The sequence below is a fragment of the Sorex araneus genome, chromosome 3 (genome assembly GCF_027595985.1).
Source record: "Sorex araneus isolate mSorAra2 chromosome 3, mSorAra2.pri, whole genome shotgun sequence".
Classification (NCBI taxonomy): Eukaryota; Metazoa; Chordata; class Mammalia; order Eulipotyphla; family Soricidae; genus Sorex; species Sorex araneus.
This window is the reverse complement of record NC_073304.1, coordinates 53,855,124-53,881,222: the sequence shown is the minus strand read 5'-3', so window position 1 is coordinate 53,881,222 and position 26,099 is coordinate 53,855,124. Positions and strand designations below refer to the sequence as shown.

Sequence of the window (26,099 nt, the reverse complement as noted above, 5' to 3'; positions counted from 1 at the left end):
GGACATATTGAAGCTTATGAAAACTTCTGAAAAGAAATTGGCTTAAACTATACTATGAAGAAGAAAATGATTGTGCGTGGAAGTGAGACCAAAAGACCTACTGCAGATAGGGAGAAAGTCTGACTAAAGCATGGAGTTAAGAATTAGAAGTACCTGCTATATTGGAGAGATAGTACAGCAGGTAGAGCAGTTGCCTTCTATGCTGTTGACTCAGGTTTGATCCCCAGCACCCCTTATGGTCCCTCAAACTTGCCAAGGGTGACCCTTGAGCAGCACTGTGTGGGGGCCAAACCCCTCTTCTCCCTAGCCCTGACGCCCCCCTCCTGGCCAAAGAAAAAGAATTAGAAGATGTCTAATATTAAAAGGCTTGAAATTGCAGGGATTTTTATAAATAATAGAATTTCAAAACTACTAGGTATTAAGTTCATTTTTTTGTATTAATAAATGGGGTGCCTTATTTTCTTCATGCTTATTTTGCTGTCCAGGGAGAACTTTGACCAGGCACAGAAGGAGGTTAGGGATCTAGGAAACATGAATGTCTAGGTAAGGTTGAAGACTGTATGAGTGCCCAATTTATGTTAGGAAAGGAAGTCAAAGAGTTCCATACTAGGTTTTTTTGGCTATGGTATGTACTGTGGGAAGAAGGAAATGCGGGTCTGAAGAAGCATTCCATGGTGACAGAGGAATATGTAAGAATGTGGGCCTTGGGGGCTGGAGTGATAGTGCAGTGGGTAGAACATTTGCTTTGCATGTGGCCTTTCTGATTTTGTCCCAGTCCCCTGAGCCTACCAGGAGTGATCCCTGAGTGCAGAGAGCCAGGATTAAGCCCTGAGCACTACCGGGTGTGGCCCAAAAACAAAGAATGAAAATAATATGTACTTTTATGCATATGTTGTCAACGTACTTTCATGTCATCTTTAATAGTTTGTCATGTCACTTGACTCTATCAGAAACTTTATTCTATTCTTGCCCGCCTTACTCTACATATATTTCTGTACTTATTCCTATGTGTATGGTACCAAAATTTCTGCAATTAGAGATAATCATGTTAGTTATTTTTCACTTTTGTTTTTCTTCTGCCTTCAATAGGCACTACTGGAACTCATCAGACAAGTCTTCCTGGGAAATGTGGACAGCACGGATTTTCACAGTTATCTGGTAAAACAGGCAGTGTGGATTCTGACTTACAATTCCTGGGAACAACAAATAGTCATCAAGATAAAGGTTAAAATTCCAAATCTATTTGGATTCAAATGATTTATAAATCTAATTCCTATGTTATTTTGTGTAATTTTACCATGAAAGAGAAAAGTTATTTAGAAAAGAACAGCTTGGCAGTTCTCGTAATTATTATCCAAAATTATTAGATTTGATAATCTTTGTATAAATGTAGCTGATTAAAATTTCAGTATTTAGAAATTCATGGTAGAAATGAGTTTTATTTTAGTTTCTTTTTCTTTAAAAAAAATATTCTAGCTTATTTCTCCAAATGAAACCAAACTTTAATTATAATAAATTTAATGTTACTAAATTTAATTCAGGATGCTATAAAAGTGGTGTGGATTAAAAGCAGTAGAATGAATGGTTTTAGAGTGATATTTTAGCATGAGTGGTCAGGTAAAGCCTCTCAGGGAATGATACTTAATCTTTCCCTTAAAGAAGAATCATAGATTTGGTTGGAGGAAAAAAAAAAATCTAGACAGAGCTATCAGCAAATGCAAAATACCTGAGATAAGAATGTACTTTACTTGCTCACTTCACTTGTATCACTTCTGATCCCATTGCTCATTGATTTACTCAAGCGGGTGCCAGTAATGTCCCCATTTGTCCCTGTCGCGTGGTAGGGTAGCCCAATGGCATCTGCTCGCTTCAGGAACACAAAGATTAGCAAACCATTCACTCAGGGTCTTGACAAAGAAGTCTGACCATCTTGTAGGTGGGCGGCCAGGCGTTCTTTTGACGTCCCGTGGAATCCAGTCGGTTTACTTGCTCAGAGAATAAAAACAAAATCTAGAATGGTTGAAGACATATTATTGAAATAAAGTGGAATGTGTCCCCAGGGATCCCTGTAGATTTTGTTAAGGGATTTTTCAACATTTAGTGCCAAGCATTAACTATTAAGACTATGTTGGGACCAGAGTGATAGTACAGGGTAGAGTACTTACTTTGCACGTGGGCGACCCGGGTTCAGTCCCAGACACCACATACATGTGGTTCCCAGAACCTCACCAGGAGTGAACCTTGAATGCACAGCCTGGAATAAACCCTGAATACCACGAGGTATAACCCCCAAATAAAACAAAGTGTCTTGTGATAGTAGGAAACAGTTACTTTCTATAAATGTTTTTTTGTTTTAAGACTAATTGCAATTATTCATAAAACAGATCAAATATTTCTATATGTGTTTTGATTTTTGTATGTGCCTTTATCAAAGATTGATGGAAAAGTAATAATTATTTCAAGTTTAAGTAGCACTTATATTTCAGCTGTTCTTTCCTCCACCCAACACACAGGGACATATGACTCCATTAAGTTCTTCTGCGTGGTATTATTTCCAATAAAATAGTCCATATTTCCCTTTTTAAAAATTTTATTTTTCTTTTTACTTTTTCTTTTTTTGCCACTACAGGCTGCACGCTTGGGCTACTTACAGCATGGTGCTTGGTTGGAGGCGGGGGGGTTGCTCCTTTTGGTACTTAGATAAATATGTGTTGCAAGGACCACCTGAATGTAAAAAGTGCCTATAGTTCTTTGAGCTAGCTCCCTAGCCCCTAGCCACTATTCACTTTTTTTTTTTTTTTTGCTTTTTTGGGTCACACCCAACAATGCACAGGGGTTACTCCTGGCTCTGCACTCAGGAGTTACTCCTGGCGGTGCTCAGGGGACCATATGGGATGCTGGGAATCGAACCCGGGTCGGCTGCATGCAAGGCAAATGCCCTACCCGCTGTGCTATCACTCCAGCCCCCACTGTTCACTTTTTTAAATGATCTGAAGTTTGACTAGATATCCTAATTAGTAGAAGCAGAGATTTATCTGTGTTGCTGAGTCTGTTTCTATTTAGAATATTCTGGAGGAATTTCATTACCCTTGAAGACGTCTAATCTCTGTTTAATCAGATCTTTGTCATGTCTCTGATTTTCTCTAACTTCTGGGAATAACTATTAGAGCAACTACTAAAGGGATATCATGTTCTTCTAAAGTTAGAATTTTGAGTCTGGAGACATAGTATAGTAGGTAAGGCGCTTGCCTTGTATCCAACTGACCCAGGTTTATCCCTGGCATCCCATATGGTCCCCTGAGTTGGGCCAGGAGTAATACCTCAGTGCAAAGCCAGGAGTAACCTCCAAGTACTGCCAGGTGTGCCCCCCAAACAAGCAAAAACAAAAGCAAAAAACCCAACTTTTGATAAAATTATAATTCAACTTAGTAGTATATTTTACATCAAAAATTCTTTCAGGACTGCCACCATCTTAACTAACAAATTTCATGATTTGTTTTGAAAGGATGAAAGAACAGATAATAGATCCAGACCATATAGAATTCTCATCCCAATTTAATAACTAATATTTATTATTTTTGGAGACCACATACCTAGAGGTACTCAAGGATCACCAGAGCCATACCTATTGGTGCTGCGAGGACCATGTGGTATTGGTTATCGAACAAATAAAAGTGTATTCTCAACCCTTTGATCCATATCCCCAACCACTCATTTAAAAATACTGTGAATCACAACAGTGTTGAAAATTGATAGATTTTGTCGCATTCTATTGATTTTTATTATATGTATATATAAATATCATTGTGCCTAAAATACTCTGATCACCCAATTTAATTTATTTGTTTTTCATTGCTGGGAATCAAATGAAGGGGCTTACACTTGCACGTCGCAAACTAGGGCACTTGCCTTGCACAAGATGGACCTGGGTTCGATCTCCAGCATCCCATATGGTTCCCTGAACACTAACAGGAATAATTCCGAAGTGTAAACTTCGAAGGGGTTACTCCTGAGCATTGCTGGATATGGCCCCAGAACAAAACAAAACAAAAAAAACAAAACAACAAAAAAGAGAAAGGTTGGATTTTATTTTATTTTCACGGAAGGAGCCTCTTCAAGTGGTACCCAGGAGACTGGAGAGCCCTCCCAGTGATTCTCAGCTAACAGGGCAGTGATTCAACTCAACGGCTTAAGGCTGAGATCCTGCTCAGGCTCTGTAGTGCTGGGGTTCTCTAAGGCTGTGCCCTAACTGCTGTACTCTCTCCCAACCTCAGATTTTATTTTTAGAAATGCTAAATTAAATAGCATTTCAAGTGCTGTTTTTCAGAGCAGTGTCAGAAACATCAAAATAGAAAGTAAAACATGGAAAAACACTAGACAAATAAAGAAAACAGATAAAAAATGTTGATGGATACTTACTAACGTATAAAAATATTCCTTTTTTTTTTTCTTTTTTCTTTTTGCTTTTTTTGTGTCACACCTGGCAGTGCACAGGGGTTACTCCTGGATTTGCACTCAGGAATTACTCCTGGCGGTGCTCAGGGGACCTTATGGGATGCTGGGAATCGAACCCAGGTCAGCCACGTGCAAGGCAAATGCCCTTCCCACTGTAGTGTCGCTCCAGCACCTAACGTATAAAATATGGACAAATATTGCATACTGGGTGAGAGGGAAATACTTCCAACGGATTGTGTGCGTTCCTTTCATTGCATAATACAGTGACTTTGCTCCCTAGCTCTGCATGACCTCATCTAACCCAGCATCCCTGGGTGTGGGCCCCTTAATGTTACAATTTTTTAAATTAATTTTATTTAGTTAGGCAACATGGTTACAATAGTGTTAATATTTATGGTATTGATATACCAAGTTCTGTACCCCACTACCCACAAATGCCCAAAACCCTCTATCACTTTCCTAATGTTTCTTCTATTCCAATGGTGGAGCACTTTCCCTATTCCTGGCAACCCACACATCATCTAGTGTGATTTTTCTAGTTTCCAGCTCCATAGCAAATTATATAAGTGCTGCAACTGATTATGTGATTCCCCCCCCCTTCACCACAATAAAAAATGTTACTTCTTCTCTCCCTCCTTCACCTTTGTCTTTAAATAAAGAAAACTTTTTAAAAGATCTAAATATGGACTGGGGAAATAGTTCCATGGGCTGGAGTGCATGTTTTGTGTGCAAATTGCTCCTGGTTTGATCCCTGGTACTACACTGTCTCCCAAGTATCACCAGGTATGGACCCTGACCAGTGAATCAGGAGTAGCACCCTATCACTCTTAATGCTGAATGTGACCCCCAAACGCAAAACAGTAATAGTAAAGGTGTTTCTATCTAAATTACAGAAGATTTAATAATTCTTCTTCTTTTTTTGGTTTTGTTTTATGGCAGATAAACTCATCGGATAATCTTATAATAAAAACATTGTAATATTAATACAATGATAGACACATAGATTTCTGGAACCCAGTTTTATATTTTTGTTTTATATTTCAATTTTGGGGCCACAACCAACTGTGTTCAGGGCTTACCCCTGACTCTGCCTTCTGGACTTACTCCTGAAAGGCTTGGGGGACCATATAGGGTGCCAGTGGTTGAACCCACGTTAGCCAAATGCAAGGCATGTTTCCTACTCAGTACTATCTCTCCATCCAATTGAACTTATTTTAAAAAAATAACTAGGGGGTGTAGAGAGCTACTAAGGAACTTGTTTGGGCCTAGATTGAATTTGAGCCTAGCCTCGACCTAGATTGAATCCCCAATACTCAGTATGGTCTGCCAAGCATCACCAGGAATGATCCTTGAGCACCATAAAGTGTGCTCCCCTTTGAAAATAAACATAAATAGAAGATGAGCTGAAAACCTGAATATGTAAAGCAAAACTTGCTCTAGGAAATATTACATAAATAACATAATCTCTTTTGCTTTGTTGCAGTATATACCAGCCTAAGTTTTGGTAATAAAACACAACAAACCTTTGGTAGTCAAGCAGAACGGACTTCATACTCTGGTCCAAATCCAGGGACAGGAGCCTTCATCCTCCCATCCTATCCTCTCTCCTCACCTCGAACTAGTCCAAAGCACACATCTCTTAATGTATCTCCAAAGAAGTCTCAAGATAATTCTGTTAATTTCTCAAATTCCTGGCCTCTTAAAAATTTTGAAGGATTATCCAAGCCAACTGCACAGAAAAAGCTTGTCAGCCCCAAATCGTCTGACCCTACAGGTAGAAAAGATGGTTAAAATTGATACTTTTTTCAACTTTGCATGTGCGATTTATTATTTTGGAGTTGGGGTTGCTAGATTTTTAAAAGCTAGTAAATTGTATTTTATTTCTATGAATTAGTAAATGATACAGGAAAATAATTGGTAGTGTTAATAGATCAAATGTGTAATATAAAATTTAGCTGAAAGTTATTTTGTCATTTTTGAGAAAAACAGACTTTACAAGTTGCAGTATAAGGGCCTGGAGTGGGGAAGACTCTTGCCTTGCATGCCTATATCCCAGTTTAATCCCTGGCATTGTATATTGTCCCTTGAGTACCACCAGGAGTGATATATGAGCACAAAGCCAGGAATAAGCCCTGAACACCATTGGACATGTGCCCCCCCCCAAAAAAAAATTACAAAAACAAAGTGACACATCTATTCATGCTTTAAAATGGTCATGAGAGGGATGGAGAGATAGTATAGTGAGTAAGGTGATTGCCTTAGCAAACAGCCAACTTGGATTTGATCACCAGCATCTCTGATGGTCCCCTGAGCCTTGTTAGAAATAATCCTTTAGCTCAGAACCAGGAATAAGTCTTATGATCAGGTGGAAGTGCACAGCCCCCCTGAATAACCTTAGAGCATACGAACAAGTTTTAGTTTACAAATATAAAATGGAATTCATTGTCATTCAAATTGTAAAGTTTCTTTCTTATTTGACACTTATTCAGTGTTTAGTATGTTAAAATTTGAAGCAGTTCTATTTTTATAACTTTTTATAATTTAAAATATTTTTAACAGTAGCTCTCTCTAAAATTAGAAGGTGGCTTTAAGCACTTCTCTGGCAGGCTTTAGGCCTTATACTGCTTCTGGTGCCTTCACATGTGCAAGATGATTCTTGACTTCCTCTATTTGTGATCCTTGGTAAGAAGGGCCTGGGAGAGCCGCGACCCCATGCCCGCCCAGGAGGGAAAAGGTATTTCTCTCTCTCGCCTGTCCCTTCCCAGGGACGAAGGGCGTGGCAACCGCCATATTATGACGACCACAGATGGGGTTTACAAGCTTGCAATGATCGAATATCCGGAAGAAATCTCCCTGGACTTAGTTGTTAAAGTACAGAAATCCAAAACCACGTGGCCGCTACCACGGCTGCGCGACCTCATTTCCCTTCACAACAGGTCTCACTCTAGTGGGGTGCTCCTAACAATAATGGTGAGGATTGTGTTGAAATATTGAATGTAACCAAAGTAAATAGAAAGTAAAGTGAAATTTATCAGTTATAAGGGGGGTGTGTGGGAGTGGGCGGGATGGGAGGCATACTGTGGGTTTTTTTGTTTGTTTTTGGTTTTTTTTTTTCGGTGGTGGGATATGGGCACTGGTGAAGGGATGGTTGTTTCAGCATTGTATGACTAAGACTTAAGCCTGAAAGCATTGTAATTTTCTACATGGTGATTCAATAAAATAAATTAAAAAAAAAAAAAGAAGGGCCTGGGAGATGTTTTAGTGACTTATAAAGTGTCTAGGGTAAGCTTGAGGACATTAGCCACATGTGCCTAGGTGATCTTGATCTGGATTACTATAGGGGTAGGGGGGCGGGAGAAGTTGTGGGGGGAGAAAGGAAAATTCTGATATTCCACACATTTTATAGAGGTTTCTCTATTCAGTCTCTAAGGTAAGACTTTCTACCTATAAACTTACCACAGTACTAATGTTTCAGTTATTACTATAAGGTCAGTTTATTCTCTAATCAATTTTTTTTACCCTTTTATACTGAATCTTCGTCATTCTTTTCTATTTTTGTTTTGACTTATCAAAGCCAATAATGTACTGAAAGCTGGTACTTTAATTTGTTCTATCCATGCTCTCTTTCTGTATTACTTCTTTGAATGAAGTAGTCATTCAGATGTTGCTTACATAATTAAATAAGTCCAAAAGATAAAACCTTCTAACTATTTATGAACTTCATATGAAGATAGAAATTTGACTTGGTACATAATATTTTTGTTTTATTTGGGGATGAATTTTGATGGTTCATTTTGTTACATTTGTTAGGGGATACTAATTAATACTTCTATATAATTTTAAATAGTATTTTTTTTCTCAAACAGATACTAGGCTTTTTGTTTAAGAATACTATATTCCTAGTGTCATTTTAATTCCCACTTCTATGACATTTTTTAAAAAGTGTGTTTTTTATGCAGGAGAAAATTCTCCAGAAAAACCTGCAATTCAACTTACACCTGCTTTGATGAGATCACCATCTTCCCGACGAGGACTAAATGGATCCAAGCCAGTCCCTCCCATACCCAGGGGAATCAGCCTTTTACCTGATAAAGCTGATTTAAGCACAGTAGGACCCAAAAAGAAAGAGCCTGATATTATTTGGAAGAGTGAAAAAGATAGTCTTAAAATTGATCTTTCAGAATTAAATATCAGGGATAAAGATTTGGATCAAGAAGAGGTAAGTTTTAAAATAATTTTAATATTAATAATTTTCATAATTAAAAATAATTTTATTTTTTACAAAAATACAAATGCTTGTATTTTTTAAATGCTTGTTTGTTTTTGTAAAGTAATTGTTACCTGAGAAAAAAATCAAGTACTTTTTATTCCACAAGGTATTTTCATACCTTAATAATGTTTTATGCTCATTATAGAAACTGTGAAATTACAGTGAACTGTTTCTTTGAGGAAGAAAATTTATCACAACTTAATTTATACTTCAAGTTCTAGAATTTCTTCTGTACATATATCATTTCTTTTTTAATTGAAGTACAGATAACATAGTAATACAGCTATCCAATAACTCTTTCCAATACACAATTGATCTTTATTTCCTGCTTTTTGAATAATGAATGTAACATAGTTTTCTCCCCAATATTGTTTCTGTTCTTTCACAAAAACCTTTAATTTGTGTTGTATCTAGTTTTGTTCTTTTATATTTATTGCTAACATCTTATATTAATTTATTATATATTTATTAACTTGATTTGTATTGTTCCTCATCTTTAACAACTGCAAACTGTCCCTCATGCATAGGTGTAAGTTTGTATTTGTGAAATTGGGATCTTATTGAATACTCAATATTTGGATCCTAAGTCACTCTAATTATAATATAAAAGTATATTGTAAATATAACTATACATATGCTAGTTTTTTCAGAGAAGAAATATGACATCTTACCATAGATTTAGCACTATCTGTGGATGCTTCCTCTTTATCATTTCAATTTGCCTTATATCAGCTTAAAATTGTGTTCCATTTATTTATTTATTTATTTTTGGGACTACACCTGGGATTTGCGGGGATTACTTCTGGCTCTGTACTCAGGAATCACTCCTGGCAGTGCAAGGGAGACGAGATGGGATGCCAAGGATCCATCTGGGGTCAGCTGAGTGCAAGGCAAACACCCTATCTGTTCTGCTATTGCTCAAGCCCCTCTTTTCTCTTCTATTTCTTTTTTTTTTTTTTTTTTTTGCAAGGGAAGAGGGGGCGGGAGTTTCTGGGCTGCACCAAGTAATGGTCAAGGCCTGCTAACTCGTGGCTCTGCACTCAGGAGTCAATTTATGGGGGGCATGTCCTACCCATTGTACTATTTCTCCAGACCCTCTCCACCTGATTTTTATATCCAGTATCCTTATGTTTCCACTTCTTAAGGAGTGCATTAGTTCTTGAAGGCTTCTTCATTTTCTTAAATCCTATTAGTCCTCTTCCAGTTGTGTTACTACTGGAATTTATCTTAAAGTTTATTTATTGGGGGCTAGAAAGTTAATACAGATACTAAGATGCTTATGTTGCCTTCAGCCCATCCCAGTTCTGGCTCCAGCACCACACAGTCCCCTGAGCATCTTTGGAAGCAGCCCCTGAACACAGAGCTGGGAGTAGATCCCAGGAATCTCCAGATGCTTCCAAACCTTGTTTCCCATAATTTTACTTATATTTCCTCTGTGAGATTGAATCTGTTTGCTTTCATGGAGGTTTTTATTTCATCTGTGATTTTTTTTTTTTTTTTTTTTTTGCTTTTTGGGTCACACCTGGCGATGCACAGGGGTTACTCCTGGCTCTGCACTCAGGAATTACCCCTGGCCGTGCTCAGGGGACCATATGGGATGCTGGGATTTGAACCCGGGTCGGCCGCGTGTAAGGCAAACGCCCTACCCGCTGTGCTATCTCTCCAGCCCCCTGTGATTTTTTTTTTTTTAATCCAACATTTTTGTTTGGAATTTTATAGTTTATAGTTTCAATCTCTTTTGTAAGGATTCTTCCTGTTCCTGCATTTCCTTTAATAAATGTTTCTTTTTGTACTAACATTCATTTAATATATTTAGTGGATTGTTTTCGGAGTTATTTTAAATGCATTGTTTAGTAGCTCTCCCATTTCCATAATGTTCAGATTGATATCTGAGAAATTTTCTCATCCTGTTTCTGATGAGAAAAAGAGCTTTACATAAAAGACTTTGGCCTTTTATGTCCTTTTTAGCAGGGACATGTACTGTTTTCCTTCAGGAGGTACTATGACTTGAAGTTTTTGGTGTGAAGATCTTCATTGTTTTTCACAATGTTGGATATGCTGAGAAAAGAGCGGTTACTACTTCCAAGGTTTCTTTCAATTACTGTCATAGGTGGGGAGAAGGAGCTTGGGTATGAAATCCATCACTGTCTCCTGTTGATTGGATTATTATACATTGCTCATTTTGCCTAATATGGGAACAATATGAAAAATAACTTGTTCTTTCTTGTTTAGGCTTAGAAACCAGTTAGCTGTTCATTTTAAACAGCTGAGTGTTAAGTATGTGGTTATACTATGTACTTATATTTTTAGTTCTGGATTGGAGCTTGTCATGGAATTTAAAATATAAGGGTAACCTTTCCTAATATTTATCATGTAAAGTTGTTTTTATTTTCTTCTTAGATGCAAAGTTCCCTAAGGTCCCTTCGTAACAGTGCTGCTAAGAAAAGAGCAAAACTGAGTGGTAGTACTTCTGATCTTGAAAGTCCTGACTCTGCAATTAAGCTTGACTTAACGGTGGACTCCCCTTCTCGATCTTCCTCTCCAAACATCAGCTCTTACAGTGAAAGTGGTGTTTACAGCCAAGAATCATTAACTTCTTCTCTGTCTACAACTCCCCAGGGGAAGAGGATAATGTATGTTATTTTTTGACATAGTTAATAGATGCTAAGCTGTAAGTTCTAACCTGAAACTCAGTATCACATTTGAGGTTTTTTTCTTTGGCCCTTTTTCCTATTTAAAAATAGCACATTAAAAAAAATGTTAGAACCATTTATACCTTTAAAAAATGTTGAATTACATTTATTTTCTTATTTTTATTTTGGGGTTATATCTGGTATTGTTCAAAGGCTTCTCCCAACTCTGTGCTTGAGTGTTGCTTCTGGTTACACTCAGGAACCATTTGGTGCTGGGAATTGAACCCAGGACTCCCACATGCAAAGCATATGCTTATATTGTTGTGCTGTGTCTCCAGTCTATATTGCATTTATTTTCTAAGTTGTTCATGATGATCTATTACATTCAATATTCCAACACCAATTCCTCCACCATTATACCTTCCTACCACTATTATTTCCAATTTTCCCAACCACCACCCAAGTCTGCCCCAATAGCAGGCCCTAAATAATTTATTTTGTATTGCTTGTTATGAATAATTTACTAAAAATGATCAAAAAAGATTTCCTTAGAAGAAAGTCTGTGAAGATTGTTGTATCTCACTCTGGAGCCATTGGGCCTTGTATAAGAGGTTACTAACTTGTTTCAGGTTAAGCCTTATCTGTTAATATTTTCTTAATCTAGATTGATTGCCTTCTACTTTACATCCCATCCAATGTTGTATGCTACTCCTGGTCTGCCAGTGGTGGTAGAGTCTAAACTGAATTTAAGTGATGACAAAGATTTACAAATATTATCTTGCTTACCTTTGGTTTGAAATGGAGATGGAAAGGAAAAATACAACCCCAGCTGTTTGGAGTGCTAAACTAATAGAATCCTCTTGACTAAGCTCTACTTTATTTTTCTTTCTATCTAAATTTATCCTCTTATTCCTCTTTTAGAAAAACTTTTGTATCAGTGGCTCATCATTTGGATAGTTATACTGCTGCCATTAGTTAAAACTCACTGCCAGGGCTGCAGAGATGACTTAGTGGACTTGAGTGAATGCCTTGCATGCAGGAGGGAGGCTACGTTCAGTACCTGGCACCACATGGTCCTTCAAACCTGAAGCACTGCTTGGATATGCCCTCCCCCACCTTTCCCAAAAGAAACCCTTACTCCCAAATTTCCTAGGTAAATAAACACAATTTAGCTGCAACCTGACCTTCTCTTGTATTTCCATTATTTTATAGACACTTAAGACTCTATACCATAGTTTTACAACCATCTCAGGAATCTCTTTTATTTTTTTCTTGTGGGAGAGGTGGCATTGGTCCACACTCAGCAGAGCTCAGGACTTAATCCTGGCTCTGTGCTCAGGGATCACTCCTGGCAGTGCTCAGGGGACCATATGTTGTGCCAGTGATCAAGCTAAGGTTGGCTAGTTTAAGACAAGTATCTTAAACCTTCTACATATCCAGCCCCAGGCAGGACTGCTCTTATAATGTTGGAATTTGGGTCCTGGCCATCTCACACTGATGAGAATAAGTGCGTAAGTTTAACATAGTAATTTGACAAATGTTCCATATTACCTCAGTAAACTCTGAGTTTTACAGGATTTTTTTTTCTTTATGGGTCACACCCGGCAATGTAAGGGGTTACTCCTGGCTCATGCACTCAGGAATTACTCCTAGTCGTGCTCAGGGGGACCATATGGGTTGCTGGGAATCAACCCGGGTTGGCAGCATGCAAGGTAAATGCCCTACCCGCTGTGTTATCACTCCAGCCCCAACTCTGAGTTTTAAATAGTAATCTGCCTTGATATTTGACAATACCTGTAGCACCCTTCTAGAATCTTTGGGAATTTTGTCAGTATTTTAGACAAAAAGATAGTACAGCAGGTAGGGTGTTTGCCTTGCATGCGGCTGACCTGGGTTCTATTCCCGGCATCCTATATGGTCCTCCAAGCACTGCCAGAAGTAATTCCTGATTACAGAGCCAGGAGTAACCCCCGAGCATTGCTGAGTGTGACCCAAAAAACAAAAACTACATATATACACACACATATATATTTTAGATATATATAGATATCTATATCTATAGAGATATATATGCTAAACTTTCCAAGATGGTTGTGCAATTTATACCCTCTCCAGCAAATGAGATTTCTGTTTCATATCCTAACTGATATTTGTTGTTGTCAGTCTTTTAAATTTTATTCTCATTTAATATTTTCCTGTACTTGCTATCAAAAGTGTCTAAACTTATTTTCACTTAAATGAGATTGCAACCTCTAACACTATTATGTTGCATAATCAAAGGAGAATTGGTGGTCTGTTAACTTAAATAGAAACTTAAATTTTAACAACTAATAGAACTAAATTGAGTATGTTCTGAGCAGTTTACTTCATCATTATTTTTACCTCCACATTTCCAATGTAAGTAGCAGCTTATATTTTCCTGAAACTTTTTCTTTCTATTTTTTTTCTTTTTCTTTTTTTCTTCACTTTTTAAATTTTGGGGCCACATCCAGGAGTCCTTCTAACCAAGGGCTCAGTGATTGAGGGCTTTTCTGGTAGTGCTCAGGGGATCAAACCTGGGCTTTCTGTAATTCATGCACTCCAACTCTTGAGCCATCTCCCTGGCCCTGATGTGAAAATTCCATTGATGTATTTATTTAAGTAGAATAATGCAGTATATTTATAAAATGGATCTAGAATGGCTGTGAGAACTAGTGAAGTAATTAAGTTTTTATTGTTATTAGACATTTTATATGTGTGTATGCACACAAAGTATATTGTCCTTCCCTTATCTTTAATGAAGTTTATGCATTCCTCATACTGCAAGGCTGCATAAGTAATATGGAACCCAATTGTGGAAAAAGTTTCTTTTAGGGCCAGAGTGAGAGTACAATGGGTTAGGCTGCATATCTCTACATGTGCCTAACCAGGGTTTAATCCTTGATACCCCGTTCCCTCAACCCCTCCAGGAGTGATCTTGACTGCAGAGCCAGGAGTTAAGCCTAAAAACAACCAGTTGTGGGGCTGGAGCAATAGCACAGCGGGTAGTGTATTTGCCTTGCACGTGGCTGACTTGGGTTTGATTACCAGCATCCCATATGATTCCCTGAGCACCACCAGGAGTGATTCCTGAGCATTGCCGAATGTGACCTGAAAAGCCAAAAAAAAAAAAAAAAAAAATATATATATATATATATATATATATATATATATATATAAATAAACAACCAGGTGTGGTCTCAAAATCAAAAAACAAATTAGAACATAAAACTGAGCATTGATTATTTTGTTTATTATGTCATGGAAGATGTTTTTTGAGGGTATATCATACATTCATTTATGGATTGAATTTCAGCATACATTCATTTATAGACTGAATTACCTTTAAGAAATTTAAGTAATTTTAGACAACTATTCTCAGTCAGCTTGAATCCTACGTTAAGAATTAACTCTCTACCTAGTACTCCGGCCCCCACTGGAGTACTAGGTTGAGGGAAAAGTATACTCAGTATAAATATCAGAATAAATATGCTCAATATATACTCAGTATAGTATGAATTGACAGTAATCTCAAGAAATAAGTTTTGGGGCCATAGTATAATGTGTAAAATGCTTGCCTTCTTTGTACCTAGGTTTAATCTGAAGCACTGCGTATGTCGCCCAGCACTGCCAAGTGTGATCCTTGAGTACAGAGCCAGGAGTAAGCCTTGAGTAACTCTGAGTGGTTTTGGAGTGGCCACAAAAACAAAAAAGGAGAAAATTAAATTCAAGAAATTTTAATGTTGACGTCTAAGTAGGCCCATAAACAAATTTACTTATCTGAATAAAAATTATACTCCTTTGTAAAGTCTTATTTTTTATAATATTTTTCATTGACTTTTTTTTTGTTTATGAGCCACACCTGGTGATACTCAGGGTTTACTCCTGACTGCACTAAGGAATCACTCCAGTTGGTGCTTGCGGGACCATATGGGACCCCGGGGGTTGAACCCTCGTCCACCTTGTGCAAGGCAAGCGCCCTACCCACTGTACTTTCTCTCCAGCCCCTCACTGATTTATTTACATGATAATAATAAATCAGTTTTTTAAAATACTTCCCTTACATTCTGATTTATTTGTTTGGTTTGGTTTTTCTTTGGAGCCTATCCTTTGGAGTAAGGTGCTGCCCAGTCCTTACTCCTGAGTCTGTGCTCAGGGATCACTTTTGGTACTGGGCAATGTGGGGGCCAGGGAGTGGGGTGGGGTGGAAAAGACACCATATTGGGTGCTAAGAATTGAATCTGGCTCAGCCATGTGCATGTCAAGCACCTTACCTGCTGTACTATCTCTCAGGCCCCCTTAACACTGGTTTAACAATGTCCAGTTTGCTTTCTTCAAGCAACAATGCTATAGACTTACAGTGTCAGGAAAGCACACAAAGTAAGTAGCATTGGCCAAATTCTCTCTTTCTTTATGAGTGTGTATGTCTGTCACATCTGGTAGTGCTCCAGATTTACTCCTGACCCTGAATTCAGGGATCACTCCTGGCAGGGTTCGGGGACCATATGGGGTGCTAATGATGAACCCAGAGCGACTGTATGCAAGTCAAATTCCCTACCCACTGTACTATCTCTCTGGCCCCAAAGTTCTTTGATCTTTTTTAGAAATAGTTGTGTTTTTTCTATGAGGTTGAAATTGTATCATTAGGGGCTGGAGCAGCACTATAGCAGGTAGAGCATTTGCTTTGCATGCAAATTACCTGGGTTCAATCCCCAGCACCACATCTGGTCCCCTGAGCACCACTGAGTTGGTGGGAGGGAACAAACAGAAATAAAAATTTATATAATTAGGGATAACTTAGTTTTAGTTTAGACTTTTCCTGTGTAATTTAGAGAATCTCGCCTTTTGGTGATCTTTTATAAATAATTAAAAATTGATCATGTGTCTAATTTAAAATTTAAAAAGTGAACCAGGGGTAGCCATAGTTTTTCATATTTATTGATGCTTTATTTACCTAAATGTAGTGGGTTAATAAAATATACAGTGTTTGATGTGATTTTGTTGAACAGTTCTAATCCATAAACATTTATTGAAATTATCTTATTTCATTGTAGGTCCGACATATTTCCAACATTTGGATCAAAACCTTGTCCAGCTAGACTTTCTTCTGCAAAAAATAAAAACTCTTCTGTAACCGAACAAAGTCCCAGTGCAGGTACTACTTTATAATCATTTTACAAGCATTCCCTTTTTTAAATAAAAGAAAAAAAGATTTTTCAAATGATATAAATAAAATAATGAATTCAATATTTTAGACTTAGAATATTTATAATTACCAGTTAGCACTATACATCTTTAATATTCACGATCATTTTCACAGGAATAAATGTTTATTCTTAGGAAAAAAAAATCTTTGTCTAAGTAACATTTACTCTTTAAGCCTCTCCTGTTCACAGACATTTTGATTTAGTTGACATGGAATATATTCTGGTCATCTGAATTTAGAAAATTATCTATTTAATTTTAATATACCAGGACAGTTTGGTAACCCTGGCCATTATAAAAGGCAATTTGGAGGGGCTGGAGCAATAGCGCAGTGGGTAAGGCGTTTTTGCCTTGCATGCGGCCGACCCAGGTTCAATTCCCAGCATCCCATATGATCCCCTAAGCACCACCTGGAGTAATTCCTGAGTGCAGAGCCAGGAGTAGCCTGTATGCATTGCCGGATGTGACTCAAAAAGCAAAAGAAAAAAGCAATTTGGGGACCAGAGAGATAGCACTGCCCCTAGGGTGCCTGCCTTTCATGTGTCTGACCCCAGTTGTATCCCTGACATCTCATATGGTCCCCCCAGCACTGCCAGGATGATTCCTGAGTGTAGAAACAGGAGTAACTACTGAGTATTGCCTGATATGGCCCTAAATTACAAAACTAAAGCAAAGGCAGTTTCTATTTTTTTAAAAAAGGCAGTTTTTATTTTTTAATTTAATTTTTTTGGGGGGGAACCTGGTATTCCTTATATTTACTCCAGGTGTGCCTCTGGGGCCCCAGCATGCATGCATGGGCTCCAGCCCTTCGAGTTACCTCCCTCACCTTAGTCCCCTTTTTTACCATTTTCTATCTTTTTGTACTTGCTTATACTATCTGTTCTGGATAAAATATAGGATCTGCACTATATACCCTGTATTAGAAACAGCTCAATTGTTTTCTCTGAGGAGCCTTTCCCTATTAACAAACAAAATTGTTTATTACCTCTTTTGTGATACTAATGCATTTTGCACTGATATCTTTATAGGGGTGTTGCAATTATTTTATTTAAGTTTATTATTATTATTTTTTTTTGCTTGCTTTCTCTTTTTTGTGTGTGTGGGGATAGGTCGTTTTGGTCTGCTATGAAGTGTAATGTGAAAGCAGTGTAGCAGAAAAGAGAAAAAGATGGTTAGCAGGGGCCAGAGCTCCAGGCCTGCTCTGAATGGCCAGACTGAGAGATGAGAATTTAACCCAAGCTGAAGAGAAGAGAAAGGGAAGCCAAGTACTCTTCACCCATCCTGAGGTTATCCCAGGGACTTCCAGGAATGCCTCAGGGAATGGCCTCAGCACTTTTCAGTTGTCCTTCTGGGAACCTGCATTTTACTCCCAGTGATTCTGAAAGGAAGATACAGAGAACACATTCTAAATGAGGAGAGTAAAATGACCTTTTTGCCTGTGACTAAGTACCCCAGACAGGGCTTTAGGAGAGAGGGAGCTTTGGATATTCCAGGGTAGCTTTGGGCAAGATCTCAGTTCTCCAGTCCCCCTGTATCACAGCTGCCGGCCTAGGTGTCAGTAGGAGGGCAGGAGCAGAAGGCCAGTATCTGTAGGTTTGCATAGGAGGAGCTGCTGCTGCTGCTCTCAGCATTACATGTTGCAAGGTTGGTGGGAGAGAGAAAGGCTTGAGAGAGGAAGAAAAGTAAACGTCAGAGGCTGAATTCGGGCGGAACAGTGTAGAGCAAGTAGGGAGCTTGCCTTGCATGCAGCCAACCCGGGTTTAATCCCTGGTCATAAGGTCTCCTGAGCATCACCAGAAGTAATTTCTGAGTGCAGAGTGAGGATCGCTGGGTATGACCCCAAAACTAAACAAAACAAACAAACAAACAAACACAACAGAAAAGAGAAACTGAATTTGCCAGTTTACCTTAGGTGGATAATGAGGGCAGGACAAATGTAGCAGGTTCTTGTGTTCAGGTAATCAAAGTTGAAAGCAAGGGACCTGAGAGCAAAATGAATGAATTCAGAAAAAGACTTCATTTAGGGAAACAGAAAGGAAAGGAGAGTAAGACAGAGAAGCTCCCAGTTTATAGGAAGGGTCTCCAAAAGCAGGATACCCTATTTTACTTTTCTGGATTCATATTCAAGGATTCAAAATATTGTTCCTCAGAGATGGATCACTATACTTTTTAAAATAACATTTGAATATTTATAATATACTATGCATAATGCACATTCCTTTATATGTATTTCCTTTATCTAGTCCCCACAATAGTTCTAGAAGAGGGACTGCTTTTATCTCTACTTTTAAGTGCTTAGCTTTTAAGTGACAACATTCTGAATTAGATAGACAGGAAGCATGGTTCTATATTCTGAGCTCTGTAACAGCTAGTTTACTGCCTCACTGGCCAGACCAATGTATATCCATTACATAGAGTGAAAGGAAGAAAAGACTTGTAGAATCTTAAATTCTCCTAATATACAATTTACATTCTAATTTTTTTGATTCAAAGTTTATAGTGTTATTTACACATAAAATACTTGTCATTTTAAGGATATATATTACTTTATAATTAAAACAAATTTTGTAATTTAAAATTTAAATATTTTAATATAAGCTTATAATAAATATTTTTATCTACTAGGAAAGGTAAAATTCATTAAAATGTTTTAATTATAATTTTTTAAGTTAATAATTTTAGTATCATATTACTGACCTTTTAAAAACATTAGGACTTAGAGGAGAGCTATGTACCTATCTACAATATCACTACCTAAATCATTCAAGTAAATACTTTTATGTATTATTTTTTAGGGATCACAACATCCAGTGTAAGCATAATCGGTCAGCGAATGAACTATGGGTTTGGATGTGGTCATTTGGAAAATGATAGGTCACATGACATTTCAGCTAGTGTTTCAAAAATACAAAATAAGGAACACCCAAGACATTTTAAACATACAAAAGGTTAGTAAATATTCTGGCAATTACTTTTTAAGATTAGTTATCTCTAACTTAGAAAGAATACTCTCTAAACATTAACTGAGGTGTCTCACTTTTGAGGTTTTTTATTCTTACCTTTGTGTTACTGTATTGTTTCTTAAGTAATTTTGTTGAATAGAACAGCTCACAGGTTTATGGATTGTTTTATAACCATTCTTGAAAAGCTACTGTAGGAAAGTGACTGGCCATAGTCACTTAGCCATAGAGTTTGTTAAAATTAGAAATTCCTTCTTATCCCAGGATACACATACACTTACCACTTTCATAGGGTGGAGAAACATTGTAGTAAATAACTCCCTGATGCCTACTTAGGCTGTAACCATGGAGTAAAACTGTAGAAATGGGAATTTAATTTCCCTGTGGTGGAACCTGAAAAGAATTTATCACATGAGTCATTAACAATTTATTAACTAAAAAGAAAAACAAACAACTTATTAGTAAGTAGTGTCTCTGTGACAGCTGTCCTTTTTTTTTCCCCCCAAAGAGTTTATTACAACAGCGTTTAAAACTCTCCCACAGACTTAAGAGAAAGTGATTTTGTTTGTTTGTTTTGGGGACATAATCTTGCTTTGTTCAGGGCTCACTTCTGCTGTGCTCAGGGGACATATGGAATTCTAGGGATTGAACATGGGTCAGCCACATGCAAGGCAAGGACCCTACCCACCCAGCATATTATCACTCTGGCCAAGAAAGTGATTTTTTAATTTGGTTGCTTTGGGGCCATATCATGGTATTCAGGACCATGATCGGTGCTGGATAACCATGTGGTGCTGGGAACCAAACTTGGAGCTTGTGTGCAAAGCATGTGCTCCAACCTTTTGCACCATCTCCCCAGCTCTAGTAATTTTGAAGAACATAAATATTTGCATAGAATAATTATAATCACCATACTTAAGCATTATAATATATCAGCAAGTGTAAGAAGCTATCAGTTTTTATGTGTAGCAATTATAATTGTGCTAAGATCAATTTCTTTGATTTCTTATCATTTTAGGCCACATGTATATAGGTTTATTTCATAAATGTATGTACATACATTTATCTATACATATACTACAAAATATATACATATATTTATGAAATAAACCATATTAAGAGAGGGCTTGGTTAAAAACAGAGTCCTTTTTTGGTTGTTTTTTTTTTAAGCTACATACCTGGTGATAATCTGGGGTTCCCTGGCTCTGATCAGGGAACCAACCATTTGAGATGCTGGGGACTTAACCTGGATCAGCTGCATGCAAGGCAAGTGCCTTACCTGCTGTACAATAGAGAGATATCTCTGGCCACATGAAACATAGTCCTTTATTTAAATTTAAAAAAAAAGTTGATATATGAAGTAATTCATTCATTGTCCACACACAACACAGGAAAAAATGAGTTATCCATTTTTTTTTTCTTTTTGGGTCACACCTGGTGATGCACAGGGGTTACTCCTGGCTTTGCACTCAGGAATTAGCCCTGGCGGTGCTCAGGGGACCATATTGGACGCTGGGAATCAAACCCGGGTCGGCTGCGTGCAAGGCAAATGCCCTACCCACTGTGCTATTGCTTCAGCCCTCCATTGTTTTATTGTTGTTACTTTGTCTTCCACACTGAGCTCACATGACCTCAGTGCCTGTTGAGGTTGCACACCTTAGGTATGGTGCATGTTGATGTTCTGACTGAAGTCGCACTCATTAAGTTGCGCTTGCATACATTCTGATTGTACTGCTCAATGGAGGTCAGTCTGAGACTCACACTTCTCGCACTGAGACTCACACTGAGACTCACACTTCTCCTGGCTGTGGTGTTCACACATCTTGTAGGTGTAGTTCTCGAAAGAGTTGCACATTTTAGTTGCAGTGCTCTCACACACCTGGCTGTGTCATGATCTATTGTGGCACTGGGAGAATAACAGATCCCAAATAACAGTTGTTCTGACTCTGCTTGATACAGTGGGTTCTTTTGTAATTTGTAATGTGTTTCTCATGTTAAAAAGGCGGGGGGGGGGGTGTAGTGCGGAGAATGTAAAGCAGGTAGGGTGCTTTCCTATATTAAAGTATATATTGAGTGTACTGTTATAGGATTCCAAAAGACCTATTAGAATTGAATACCATGTGTGAGTGGATTCATTTTGCAAGAAAAATTTGGAATATTTAAGATTATTTCTCTCTTGGGGATGAAGATTAGTATAACAGGTAGGGCATTTGTCTTGCATTTGTCTTGAGTTTGATCATCTATGATTCCCTAAGCACCACCAGGAGTAATTCCTGAGTGCAGAGCCAGGAGTAACTTCTGAGCATCACCAGTTGAGGCCCCAAAGCCACACATAATGAAAGGACTGAAGCAATAGCACAGTGGATGGACCATTTACTTCATCCGCAGCCAACCTGGGTTCAATCCCCAGCATCCCATATGGTCTCTCAAGCCTGCCAGAAGTGATCCCTGAGCGCAGAGCCAGGAGTAAGCCTGGAGTACTGAAGGATGTGCCCCATGCTCCACTCCCCGCCATCCCCTTCCTGCCCCAAGTAGTAAAAAGAAAAGATTATATCTCTGAAACACTGCCTCCCCTTTGTTCTCTGCTGGTTGTTCCTTTGAGCCTGTATGCTTTCTGTCAAAATACCTACAAACCACAACTAATGGCAGTGAAAGTGACTGATATTGGATGCCAAGAATATTAGCAAACTGGATTCCAGGAATTAATGGTTTCTCTAAGTGAGTTAGGAATAATAAAGACTGTAATAGTTTCTCTTCAGTGCCTCAATCATAAACATTTTTTTAAAAACTGAGTTGTTTGGGTGCCAGAAAGTACAGCTGGTAAGGCCCTTGTCTCTCACCTGGTAACCCGGGTTCAATCACTGGTAAACCGACAGTCTCCTGAGCTGGACTGATCCCGGAGTACAGATCCAGAAGTAAGCCCTGAACATAGCCAGGTGTGACTCCCAAAACAAAAAGAATATTTTTAACTTATACTTTGGAATTGAGACTTGACTAACATTTCTTTGTTTAGATGAAAATTAGTGGAAAAAGTAAAGGTAACATTAAAAAATAAGTTCAGCTATTTAGAGTCAACGTGTTCTTGGTCCAGGTATATGGCCCCATGGTAGAGCCACTACTTAAATATTTGAGGCCTTGGGTTTAATCCCGAGCACCTCATAAAAACAACAAAGAAAAAAGTAGAAAGGAGCCAGAGCAATGGTGATAGTATAGTGGATGAAGCGCTTGCCTTGCTTGCAGCTGACCCAGGTTAGATCCCTGCCATCCCAAGTGGTTCTGTGAGCCCACCAAGAGTAATTCCTGATCACAGAGCAAGCAGTCATCCCTGAGCACCACTGGATGTGCCCCCAAAAAAGAAGAGGAAAAAGAAAATAAAAAGAACTTGTACTTTATATATTTCCTCATGAGATTTGTGTGATTATTTAGTAATTTCTTGCCACTTTATGTGTAAATCTAAGCTATGTATTGCCATTTCTTGACAGTTTGTGCACTGTTGTTGGGCAAATTGTTCAATTTATTGAGATTTTCTTTTCTTGGTTACTGAACACCGATTGGAGTTATGTGATATTTCTCTTGGCATGTGATATAAAATGGACATTAATTTTCATGATTACAAACGATATTTGTGTGTGTGTGATGCTGAGAAGGCACGCAGAGCCTAGCTTATGCAAGGCAAGTGTTTTGCTGCTAAGTCATACACCTAAAACTTATTTCAAACTGTACTAAAGAAAAATATCAAAAGCGATCACTTTCATATGTTTCTTTCTTTAAAAAAGAAAGGTCTTGGGACCAGATAGAGTACAGGGGTTAAGGCACTTACCTTTCATATCCCGAATTGGATTCCCAGCACCACATATGATCCCCTAGATACCACAAGGTGTGATCCCTGAGCAGAATGAGGAATAAACAGTGAGTACAACTGGGAGTATCCCTCAAACATAGAGATTTGTATAACTGAGACTTAAGCCTGAAAGCTTTGTAACTTTCCACATGGTGATTCAATTAAAAAAAATTTAAATAAAATAAAATAAAACACCAAAAAAAAAAGTTTTTCAAGGTATAAACCTTATTCACATATAGCCAAAAGAAGTTATTGGTTTAAGTTTTATCACGAGCAGAGAACCAGGTTTAAGACCTAAGCATTGCCAGGTGTGGCCTGAACCACACCCTGCCCCCTCAAAATTTGGTTCTGAGCCTGGGAGATGACCCAAAAGGAATGAAACTCACTAGTTGCTATTTTTCTTTAACATAAAGTATATTTTTCTTTTCTTCTGCGTGTAATATATTTGTTGGACACTTTGTGGATGCTAGCTTCTATGCTACAAGGCTCTGGAAAGAACTACTAGAACTAAGATAGAATTCCCATTCATGTTGATCTGTTTTTCAGGGAGATGCATTTTGGGCCTTTCCCAGTGGTGCTCAGGAATGACGCTGTTTCTGTCCTCAGAAGTCACTTCTGTTGATGCTCAGGAGACCACAGTGCAGTGCCAGGGATCGAACCACAGTTATCCATGTGCAAAGAGAGTGTCTCGACCCCTGTACTGTCTATCTGACAATATCCCTATTAATTTTTCCCTTCTAATAGAAGAGAGAAGTCATAAATTGAAATAAAATTTAACTTAGAAAAGTACAAATTCCTATGAGATAGCTAAATTGTAAATTCTTGGAGCCAGAGAGATGGTTCAACAGGCTGAGCACATGCTTTGCATAAAGGAGGCTCGGGTTTAGTCCCTGGCCCTTTATTGTACTGGCACTGAGTACTATACTTAGAACAACACCACACTCAAACTGGATATGGTCCCCAGCACTGCCTGGTGTCACCTCAAAACAAAAACCAAACAAAATTCCAATAAATTTATTTTTTGCAGTTGGTTCATAAATTCATTGTGTGAAAAAGTTTCAGATTTATAAATGACCATGTTTTAGTATTCAGAAATACATAATAGTATTTTAAGAACAGGTTTTGTTTATTCCCTCTTTTTTTTTGGATTTACAGGATCATCAAATTTACAACAAATTTCCGGGTTTGACTTTGCATCAAGTACCTTACCAGAAGATTCAGTAGTAGTTGTTGGAAAAGGTATTTCAAAGTTTCAAAGCTTTTTAGTTACACTTGTCCTTTGTGGACAAAACATATACATAAAGTAATCAAGTATGGTTTAGATGTTAAATATATCTTTTTAAAAATTTTTAATCTCTTGGAAGAACTAAAAGTGAATACTTCACATTTCTATCTTGTACTGAAACTACAGTTAATTCATGTCAGTAGGTTTTGTTATGTTTTGTTTCATTTGTGAACCATACCCTGCGGTGCTCATGGCTTACTCTTGGTTCTGTGCTCAGAGTGAGTTCAATTCCTGGTTGGCTGCATGCAAGGCAAGCATTCTACCTGCTATACTGTAACTCTGGCCCTCGTATCAGTAGTTTTAAATTGTGGCAGCTGCAATTTAGACCCATGTGAGATGCTTTAGTAGGATATCTAGGACTGTTTTATCATTGATTATATTCAAATGATAGTCCTTGTTTTATCAGCTTAAAATCTATATTAATGTAAATTTGGTATCTTCCACATAAAGTCTATACCAGAGTTGTGTTTTTTTTAAATTTATTTGCTTTTCTACCCAGTCTTTTCAGAAAATAATTTGTTCAGTGCCTCTCATCCCTGCCAGAAACCTATGTTATTCAGGCAAACAAACAAAGTGTCTTTCTAATTGTACTTGAGACTACTACTGTCCCTCAGACTTGTTCTACCACTCTTCAGGGGTGGGGCAAGGGTTGGGGATGCTGATTTTGAAAACACTGGTTAGGTCTTTTATATATTTTAGGGACCCTAGGGAATCTTTGAATAACTGTTTGTAAATATACTTAAAAACTCTTTTTTTCAGGGACCAGAGTGATAGTACACTTACGTTGCATATAATGTAGTCAGTCTCAACACTTGAACAGAGCCCTCTAACACGTCAGGCCTGGCACCACCCTTCCCCACTCCCAGAAAAAAAAAAAGCAAACAGAAACAAAAACTTATTTTTTAAAGTATTATTGAATGTAATTGACAAAATTATAAGGTTTATAGAATGATAAACCATATGCCCATATATATTATGAAAGGATTATTCTTATTAAATTAATTAACACAGGGGCTGGGGTTATAGTACTGCCAGTAAGGCATTTGCCTTGAATGCAGCGAACCCGGTTTGGTCCCCAGCATCATGGTATGGTTTCCTGAGACCCACCAGAAGTAACACTTGATCGAAGAGCCAAGAATAAGCCTTGAGCACTGCTAGGTTTAAGCCAGAAACAAGAAAATTAACATATCCCAACACATTTTTTTCTTAATTGAAAAAACTCAAATGTAATGCTGGACGCTGAAGTCACACATCTTATATTTGGTGACTAGGACATGTTGCTTAGAAATCTTTAATAACAGCTTTCCTGAAGCCTCTTTAGCCCAATTTAAAGCTTCCTCAGCTTGCCTCCAGTTATTCCTACAGACTTATCTCTTATTACCTCTTTATTTGTACTGTGCCAGTCAAACTAATTTTTCAGTCCACATGCATA

At 37.9% G+C, this 26,099-nt stretch overlaps 1 protein-coding gene across 3 annotated transcripts in view; it reads left to right on the top strand.

The window, feature by feature from the left end:
• The window catches only part of TOGARAM1 (TOG array regulator of axonemal microtubules 1), a 71,871-nt gene that overhangs the window by 10,733 nt on the left and 35,039 nt on the right, over positions 1–26,099 (top strand). The window contains exons 3-9 of one of the 3 annotated variants that reach the window (XM_055132901.1): positions 1,090–1,224; positions 5,939–6,229; positions 8,415–8,674; positions 11,126–11,358; positions 16,431–16,531; positions 19,377–19,529; positions 24,538–24,621. In XM_055132901.1, coding sequence (XP_054988876.1) covers positions 1,090–1,224; positions 5,939–6,229; positions 8,415–8,674; positions 11,126–11,358; positions 16,431–16,531; positions 19,377–19,529; positions 24,538–24,621 — 1,257 coding nt within the window. The remainder of the gene's footprint in view (positions 1–1,089; positions 1,225–5,938; positions 6,230–8,414; positions 8,675–11,125; positions 11,359–16,430; positions 16,532–19,376; positions 19,530–24,537; positions 24,622–26,099) is intronic. The other 2 variants (XM_055132902.1, XM_055132903.1) reach the window with 2 other exon arrangements.